This window comes from Theobroma umbraticum, unplaced genomic scaffold (genome assembly GCF_002168275.2).
Source record: "Theobroma umbraticum cultivar Fairchild unplaced genomic scaffold, ASM216827v3 scaffold_51.0, whole genome shotgun sequence".
Lineage (NCBI taxonomy): Eukaryota > Viridiplantae > Streptophyta > Magnoliopsida > Malvales > Malvaceae > Theobroma > Theobroma umbraticum.
In genome coordinates, this window is record NW_018397260.1 from 6,188,880 (window position 1) to 6,199,244 (window position 10,365).

At 33.4% G+C, this 10,365-nt stretch overlaps 1 protein-coding gene across 1 annotated transcript; it reads left to right on the forward strand.

The window, feature by feature from the left end:
- Positions 1-2,497: 2,497 nt before the first annotated feature.
- On the forward strand, positions 2,498-5,417 carry LOC110416719 (uncharacterized). Its single transcript, XM_021428780.2, has one exon. It carries the CDS (start codon positions 2,664-2,666, stop codon positions 3,498-3,500), a length of 837 nt encoding a protein of 278 aa, XP_021284455.1. The 5' UTR covers positions 2,498-2,663; the 3' UTR covers positions 3,501-5,417.
- Positions 5,418-10,365: the final 4,948 nt, after the last annotated feature.

The following is a 10,365-nucleotide window of genomic DNA, read 5'->3' on the forward strand; positions in this document are numbered from 1 at the left end:
TGTTTTTTATACATTATCAATGAATAAAAAATTATCACATAATTAATGAGTAAGTTTAAAATTTTAAATACCTTTGTTAATAAATAACAAAAATTTAGAAGATATAAAACTTAATATAATTCGACTTGCTCCACTAATAATAAACTATCTTTATCGACTTCCGATCCTTAACTATATATCGACCACCGCATCTCAATCTTTTTTCCGACCAAACTGCAAGACCAAAGACAAAGACCACACCCAACCATCAACCCAAGATCTCTTTAAGTCTAAAGCTGTCTCCAATTTGCCAATAACCTTCATTCACGCACAATAAAAATGATATGAATTTCATTTCATTGATTCCAAATCAATCAAGCAAATTTGTAATAAAAAAAAAAACTGAGTATGGGTGTTTTCACTCTTGGGAGGGGTGTAATGAGTTTGCAAATACCGATTGGATCGGATTGTTTTATTTTATATTTTAATTACTTGAGAAAAATTTCAGTCCTGGGGGTATACCCTTCAAAGGAAATTCTACTCACACATCTCCTATAGAATCCTTTTCATTTATTGTCAAATACTATCTATATATATAATGCACACATTTAGCCCTTGATTTCCAGCAAAATTCTTGATAATCCCGTGATCACCGGCCTAATTCCAATGATCACGTGAAAATGATACTTAATTAATGAGAAAATCAGGAACTTATCAATATATATTCACTATCATTAGTTAGCAAATATCGTGTCATCAAGCTCTTGCAACAAATTAATTTTCTTTTTTGTTTTTGAAAACGCTTTGCGGTCTCGGATCCTTTGAGGTGAACTTAAATATACTTTTATTAACTTCAAACAAAATAACAATTCATAAAGTTGGAAACAATTAAAGCTTTGTCACAGAACATTTAGTTATTCATGAGTAACTAATAATTATTACAAAACGTTAGAGTAAAAAAAATGAATTCCAATGGTTTATTCTTATAAAGCATCGCATCCTCTGAACATGTCCAATTTTGTTTGAGACGGCATGGTAGAGCTGCATCTAGAATCAGTCTGTCTGATTTACTCCTCAAAACATCGATCCAAAATGAAGCAGCAGCAAAGAACAGCAAGGCTGCAAAACACAAAAATGATTGTAAATTTTAGTAAAAATAAATAGAAATATTAATGCGCTATTGCGAAAAAATAAAAACAAAAATTTTTTTGCATGAAGTTACTTTAGACAAGTAACATTAACAGTGAGAGAGAGAGATTCACCATCCTTCCAAGCAGCCTGCAGCTGCAACCTCCTCCTGTTGCTGCTGTTGTTGTTGTTGTTGAGGGCCGGAGGGCGCCTGATTGTAAATTATAGTCTGAGGCTGGGCTTGAGGTTGAGGTGCAGCTTGGGGGTAGCCTACGGGATGAAAACTTGGTGGAGTGTATGCCGGTGGTGAAACATAAATCGGAGGAGGATGGCCTGGCTGTGGCTGAGGATAAGCCTGTGCTGGTGGAGGATAATAAAGAGCTTGACCATTTGAATTTTGATCCTGGGGTGAGTGATAACCTGATTTTCCACACCCAAAAGGTTAAAAAAAATTTTGTTAAGCATGCATGAAACCAGAACTTGAATTGAAATAGATGTTAAACATTGATAAACCTTGAGGTGGAGGTGGCGGAGAAGCGTAGGCGTAATTCGCTGGTGCGGGCTGCTGGTTTTGAGAATACTCGTGCTCATCATCGCTGCCACTATCAGAACGATTCATTTTTGTTATTTAAAAAAAAATATTCTCAAACTGAATATGGTGGAACTGTGAGGGTTAAGACAAACGCATGCAAGGATTTGACGTTTAAATAGGAGAGGAGAGTGGAGGATGAACGTGTGAAGTTTCAAGGAAAGTCTAATTAGGCCTTATTCTTTGTGGCTTCTTGCATTGATAAAAGTGGCAACAATTGATCAATTCTAGCGTTTTTCGCAAATCATTTTTGGAAAAACAATAATTACAATCCGTAATCTCCATTTTATAAGCTTGCCAATCAAATAATGTACTTGATAAATGAATTTAATATTTACTATGAGGATAGTTCAAGGAATCAACATTGAAGAAAAAATTAAAACGAAATCTGGACCTAATTAGATCTGATGGAAATTTGAATGGAATAATTTTTTTTTTGTTAAAATATAGAGTCAATTTTATACTTTGAAATTCGAATTATCGAAGGAAATTAAAAGATAAATCGTATTGAGTTTTTTTATAGTAAAAAATAAATCAGGAAAAATTATACAGCCCACAGCCTCAAAAAGTTATAAAAATGGGCCAAGTTCTCCCAATTTGGGCTTCAATAATAAGTCTAAGAGATGAACAAGTTGAGGGCCCGATTAGAGAGACATGACTTGTCCCGAAAATCACCTTTCCAGGATCAAGTTCTCGTGCATGGGCCCACACTCTTTTTAGGCTCCAACTATAGTGGCAACTCCGTAATTCATGGCAAATGCGATGCCATTTTATCTTCCCAAAATCGCCAGTTAAAAGGCGTACCTGAAAGCGTCGCTGGTCGGTCCCCTGTTTCATTTTTTTTCCTTTCTCAGCAAGGAATGAAATCAAAATACATTTTGTTTAATTTATCTTTGTCTATGATTTTTGTAACTACGGCATAAGTTTCTGTTTCTCTTCTTTGTTGTGATTATTTATCTTTTCTTCAATGGAGGAGTCTGCGAAAATCAACGGAAAGAAAAAGTTGCCTTCCATTCCTTCAAATTACGTTACTCTCCTTCAATTGCAGGAAAGATGGATCAAAGAACAAGAGCGAAAGCAGAAGGAAAAGGAAGGAAAAGATGAACCGCGACAAGAACAAGAAGAAAAGGAAAAACAAGTTGAAGAGCGAGTTAATGACGAGGTAGCTGGAAGAGAAAGCCGTAAAAATGGGCATTTTCGTCGATATAATCGGGAGAATGGGAAGCGTGTTGCCGAAGGGAAGTCCAAGGAAGCGGAAATCGCGGTAGGTTTTGCGGTTAAGGAACGTAAGGACGTCGAGAAGGAGAAGAAAGACGAGCAATTGAAGGTCGGGAAGAAGAAGAAATGGAAAAGCAAGAAAAAGGACAAGAAGAAACAGAAAGCTGGAGCAGAGAATATGGAGGAGGGAGTGGTGGGACCTGCTGTGAACCCGCCGTTGCCTGCGACTGTGGAGAATATTAACCGGGAGGAGGAGGTGATTGGAGAAGAAGTCCACGCGCCGAATCAAGCGAGTGTTGAGGCGAGGACAGAATGCAAACCGAGGATTATAACTAGAACGGAGGATCGGACGATGGAGATTGGACGGAGATTTAGGGCAATGTCAATGAAAGGAGAGATTATGACGGGGGATCATAGTAGATACGGGAGCCAAAATACAAATTTCAATCGCCGTGAGGGCAATAGGGATTTGAATAGGAGTCATTATGGGAAATTTACTAGGAGTAGAGAGCGGAATCAGAGAAATGAAGGGATGGTTTGGGTCAAGAAAGGGGAAGTTAGTAATGGAAATGTCGGTGGAATTTAAAGCGAGAGTTGCTCGTCCAAGGATTTATGTTGATGGGATTTGATTTGGTAAGTACTGATGAAACCTTCTGTCTTTGTTAATTTCCGATGAAACGCGAAGTTCTGTCATACATTGCTTTGATTTTCAAAACTGAAATTTCGATTGAAATTGAATAGTTAAAACAATTACTAGTATATAATTTACTGAGCATCTTGGCGAGTGGAAGCATTAATTTAATACTGCTTTGAATATTTTAAATTGTGATGTTGGAGTTTAATGATATTATTAAAGTAGCACCAGGCCTTTTAAAAAGGAGGGGAGGTGGAGGGGGTGTGAACTGTGAAGTTGATGATTGAGAAACAATGAATAATGATTGGCTGTGATGAAAGATTATCTAAACTATGCAATGGTTTGCTAATGTGTGGCACTCAGCTGACGTAAAATCTTCTGAGGGCCTTGCTCTGCAACCTTTGTATAGCACTAATTTCCCATATTTTAGGCAATTGAATGATGTATAAATGAGGGATCAACCAACGCCACCATTCTTTGTCTCCCTGTAAAAGATACTGGGGTTACTGCAAAGGATTATGTGGATTATGGGCTCTTCAGTCATTTAGGGCTGGAAAGCAAATGGCATGACTGGTTAAATGACATGACGATTTTACTTAAACACGAAAGAGCAATGATACATGGTGCCTATCGGGAACAAATAAGGTTTGTACCAAGAATATCTCTTTTACTTTTGTCGTGATTATTTTGGCAGACAAATACAAGTTATGGAACTAAAGGTTTGTGACAAAGAAAGCATTATAGGTTCTGTGTTGGAAATGTTGAGAATCAGTCTGAAAATTGCATTTCTGTAAGCTTGTTTAGTTGTTTCTACTTTTAACATTACCGTATTCATTTGTATTTTACAATGTTAAACAAAGCACCTCTTATTTGCAGATCCTTCCCTTGTTTCAAAACTTGTGGGTAACATAGATGAACCTTTGACCCAAGGCAAAGGACTTGACATTATACTGTTAAAGTTGAACTGTCTTTACATGTTCCCATTAGTTATTCTGCAGTGTTCAGACTAGTTATTCTTAGCAGTTGTCTTGCATTCTCTGCTTTGCATTTTAACATCCTTCCTGCATATGCTTTTCAAACTAACTTGGTATTAGGCCTTACTATATTTGACAGCATTTCCAACACCATCAACCAATTAATGTGGCTATGGAATGTTGTTCTTAGGTTATGATCAACAGACATGATATCTTGAGTGCACATAACACAGCATAGATTCTGCAAATTAAGCCGTCTAAGGCAAAGGGGATTTAGAAGCTTGTCACAGAGTTGATTAAAATTATCAGGTGCATTATTGATTATAGATTCATGACTTTTAGGATGTTTCAGTGATTCCATCATGTGAAGAATACACAACTGTGTTAATTAAGGTAATAAATGTGTAACTGCAATAAATTTAGATGATTTGAAGATCAAATTTCCTGCTTGGCGAACATATTTACCTACTTTGATATATCGTGGTGTAGAAAATGGAAATTTCCATCACCTAGTTTATAGAAGTTGCTCTACCTTTTTTTGTTCTAACACATAAGATTGTGCATGTGTAAGAAGGGTTGTTGATTGTGGATGGCTTTTAAAGGGAAACCGTGCAGGAGATGTTGGTTATTTAGCAGCTACTGTGAACCAATGGATTTGTTGAACCTTCTTTTTCCAAACTTGAGAGGTTTGATAGGAGCTTCTAGCTACTTGAGAGTTTTGATAGGAGATATTTTGTTTCATGAAAGAACATCATTGGAGCTACTTGAGAGCTTGATAGGAGATGAGCTTTCAGTGATGGAAAACTTCAGTTGATAGTAAGAACTGAAGCTTTAGCATGCAAATCATCTCTAAAGCAGCAAAGCCATCCTCCCTCTTGTTATTCGCTGCTTTGTTTTTTGAAATCGACAAATACATGTTTTCATAAGTTGCAGATATAGGAAAGGGTTTCCCGCACCCGAATTCTTTTTCCCCACAAATCAATGATACATATGAGATTTCTTTAAGCTTTTGTTTGTAGAATCATAAGATCATGTTGAATTAACTTGCATTTCTTAATCATTATTTTGTGTAAAAAAAATTCCAATAAAAGCAAATTGAATTAAAAAAAAAACCTGGTAATGAGAAACACACAAAATCCCAGTTAACAAAGTTGCCGATCACTGTTGAAACCACCCCTTCTCCATTTTCCCCTTGATGTGGAGCTAACTTATGACTGCAATTATGGAGTTGGTCAACAACTCCAACTTCTTTTTTGGCTAAATGTATAATTTTAAATCTATTTTATTATCCATTCTTAAAATGATAATGATAACAATTGGATTTAAGGGGTAGAATTGTAGCCCTTAATTACATTAATTTTAACTTAATCTTTTCCATGATATTGATGTTTCAAAACAAATGTTTTCAAAAAATACCACGTCAAAAGAATTTTAGTTTGATTTGATATTTGAGTGTACTCAGAGAACTGGGCAGCAATTTTAATTTTTTTTTTTGGTTAAATATCAAAATATGATACTAATAATAATTGAATTAATTGCTTTAATTTCAATTCAATCTTTTTCACTTGTATAAATAATTATCTAAAATTAGATTTATCAGGATTCTAGGATGTATTATTATCTAAACGTGATACAAATGTGGACAGTAGTACTTAATTTTACTTAACCACGTGCTAGTCACGTGTCCCCTCTCTTTTGCAACCCGTCTATAAATGCAAAGATCAAACAGGCTGTTCTTTAACGTTCTTCGTATTCTGGGTATTTGTCTAGGCACTCCTGCATTTTGGAATCCAGCTTTCCATCTTCTCTTCTTTAATATTCTTGCCTGCCCATCGACGACGTAGCTTCAACCTCCTTACTGATCAACAAATTTCTGTTCTCAAAAGTCCCCGTCAGAGAGGGGATTTTTTTTTTTTTTGAATGGCAAGAGAATTTCATAAATTGCTTACCACAATGGTGCCATTACAAAGCAAGGAATCTGGAGAGGTATTATATGCCTTCCCAGGATATTAATCAATGACTTCAAAGGGAGAAATCTACCCCTGTAAAATTCAGGTTCATAGGCAACAGTGTGCTGCACAAACAACACAGACAAGTGTCATAACGAAACCCAGCTTGCAACAGAAATCCATAAAGACAGCAACATCAAACAACCAATCGCTTCTAAGCTTACAACAGAAGAGGAAATCATAGTTTCCCCAGCAAAAGCTCATTCCAGTCCGAGAGGATCCATCAACCAGTAATTGGGAAGGGAGAGAGAACATCAGCAATAAAATCCAACACATAGGAATATTGACAAGCATTAAAAGAGGGAGGACCAGCTTTGGCAAGCCCGTCAGCCTAATGTTTGGCTTCTCTGCTAATATAGGTGAAAGTGATCAGCTTAATGTCTGCTTTGAGGACCTCAATGTTATTGTAAATATTCTTCATGCGCCAGGAAGCAAAGTTAAGGTTCAGAACCTAGCTAATAGCATTCTTGGAATCATTTTCGACAATGAGAGAATTGGAAACCCATGGTGACGAGGGGAAGAGACAAAAGGCCTTCTTTGATAGCAAGGAACTCGGCATAGTTGGAGTCCTCTATGCCTATGGGAGAGAAGACTCCCATAATGAAACCTTCATCTTTTCTAATAGCAGCTCCTATTCCAGCGGGGCATGGTTTACCGAGGGCAGAACCGTAGATTTTAAGCTTATAGGAATCTAGAGGGCCTTTTCCATTCAGATTTATGCTTTAACTTGCACTTCCTTATTTTATGAGTGATTTTGCTTGGTTCCAGAAGGAGGTGAGAAGCAGGGATACGGTGCGTAGGCCACTTCCCTTAGCACCAGTAAGGAGTTAGATGGTGGGAAAAGCATTTTCCAAATGCCGGTAAGAAGTCAGAAAGGGAATTATTGGCAACCGAAAAAATTTTTCTTGAGAGACTTCTTTTTGAGACTTTTTCTTCCTTTCTTTTTGAAAGATTTCTTTTTGTTACTTTTAATCTTCTCTTCAATATCTAGGTAATGCCTCTATTTCTTGTATTTTTCACCGGCTGGATTCTCTAATTGGGTTCTAATAACACCCAAACGAATCGATGCCAACTCTCCCTTACCCCTTTTTTCTTTAATGCGGGCCGCTAGGCCACTCCTTTCTTGCTGGCCTGATAGTCCCTCTTCCACTCTTTGTGGGCCTTTTCGCCCTTGCTCATGATCTCTTGGTTTTGTGGGCTTCCACAATCTTCATTAAACTTCGGCCTTTTACCCTTCTTTGTCACCACTTTAGTCACTTGCTGCCAACGTGTATCAAACAAACTTCGGATGATTGGAAGCATGCAGGTCCCAAAGTTTAACGGAAACAGAAATTTCGTATCAATAAAAAATAAAAAATAAAAAGGAAAATCATTCTATGCATCATATTCCCACTTTTAAAAACAATTCTACTGTTGTATGGAATGTGGACAATAAAAGGACATCAGTAAGCTCCAAACATAGATCCTTAATGGTTACTAAGTTCTCTATTTGTTTAATGTCAAAGATTTCTTGAATTGCTTTCACAAGTGTGTTAATATGCGAGTTCGGGAATTTAATCACTTTACCTAAAATGGAGTCAATAATTATCAATATTTCTTGACTAAATGTGATTGGTTGCCACTTTAAGTCTATTAATTCAAAATATTACATTAAACACAACCTAAGTTTATTTTTAAAAAATAACCTCCGATCTTAACTCACTACCAGCCAGTTAAAGCAAAAATATCCACCTTCTCTCTAAACTCACTTCACTCTCATAAATGTCATTCTCAAATCCTAACATGACCGGATGATTCACCAAATCCATTACTAACTTCACCAGTATCAATTAAGTTAAACAATTTTGAAAAATTTATTTATTCATACAAGTAATGTGATTTAAGGAAAGTTTGTTTACTCTATAAGATAGCCAAAGTTTTCAGTTTTTCAATAGACAAGCATGATAATTTTTAACTGTAGAAAAATAGTGCGAAGAACTAATAAGAATTGTGCTTACCATCCAATTCGTTACACATGGCAAGATTTCTCTACCACTCTATAAATGGAGGCTCAATAAGTGTCTTCATTTAACCAAATTTAAATCAAAGTAATTTAGTACTAGCACGTAGGATCTTTAAATTGTTGAAGTAAATGAAGTGCACATATGATACACATGAGATGTATAGAATAAAAAAATCTTGTTAAAGCAATATCTTCATTTATTTAATATCATATTTTACAAGTAGCAAAAAATAAGAGTATAAACAAAATATAAATAAATGAGATGAATAAAAAAAAACGACTACTTATGCAAAAGATGTTTTCGAAAGGGTTAAGTGTTTATATCTATATTTTTTATACCTCTAATAATATTCTTACTCCTATTAAGACATTTGTTATTAATTATATTTTTTATACCAGTCTAGAGAAATCCGAGTATTAGTTTATATCTATCAATTTTTAATTGTTAGAGAATAAAGCTTTCAGAGAAGTCTTCATCATAGAGGAAAAAAAAAAAGATTAAAACTTCTAATTTCTATGTATAATTAAAGCACATGGAATGCACTTATAACGCACATGAAATGCAAAGAATACAAAATCTAATCAATATTGATTATTAAAATTATACTTGTATTTATTTCATATAATATTTAAGAAAGTTTATTAGTTTCAAAAAACTTAATTATTTTAACTTTATTTTAAAATGTATATTTTATATCTAATTAGTATTTATAATAATTTTTTTTATTATAATTGAAATGATTTGTTTTGTTATAAGATGCGCACAATTTTGTTTAAAAGAGCTAGTGCTATCTAATATTGCTTTAACAATTTTAATCAATTAACTTATTTTAAATTATAAAATGCACATACAACGCACATAATATGCACAAAATAAAAAAATCTAATTGATATTAATAATTAAAGTTAAATCTTTATTTATTTAATGTAATATTTAAAAATTTTAATTTGAGGATTGATTGTTATATATGTCTATTTGCATTTTTAAAAGATTCAAATATTAATTTTGGTTGTAGATATCAAATATGAAATTTAATAATTTAAGATAATTTATTTTTTAATTAATTAAAGTTTATTTGGAATATAATTTTGTTATGTTACATGTTTCTAATTTTGTTTTGTCCTAATTTACATCCATTAATATCTACTTGAAATTTAGTTTATTTTTCTTATTTTAAACTTTAAAAAAGTGTAAAAAGTAAAGCTTTAATGAATATTGCAAATGTATTTTTTTTCTATACTTGGCATTTTCAATTATTAAGGTTAGTTTTGTTGCAAACATTAACTAAGAAGTTTAATGTTTTAGGATAGTTTATTTTTTAATTAATTAAGATTAATTTGGAAAATATTTTGTTGAATTACATGTTTCTAATTTTGTTTTGTTCTAGTTTAGGTTTATTAACATCTAATTATTTGAGAGATTTAGTTTTTTTTTGTTTTGATCTTTAAACAGCGTAAAAGTAAAGCTTTAATAAATATTACAAATGATTTTTTTACTATTCTTAGCTTTTTGAATGATTAAAGTTAGTTTATATTTGTGTCATTGTTAAGTTATTTATGTGATTTTTTTTTATCTTATCATTTTGTAGTTAATGTGAAATTAGTATATTTGTATTATAATGTAGCAAACCAATATGAGAAAGTTCTTTGCTTTTTTTTTATTACTGCTTTTTTTTCTAAACTTAATTTGTGTGCATAATTAGTTATATTTTTTTTATTAATTTCTTAGTTTTTTTTCTTTTTTTTCAAACATACAAAAAAATGGGCATTTTATTAATTTCTTAGTATGATTTATATATTTAATTCATTTTTTAATATATAAAAACATTTAA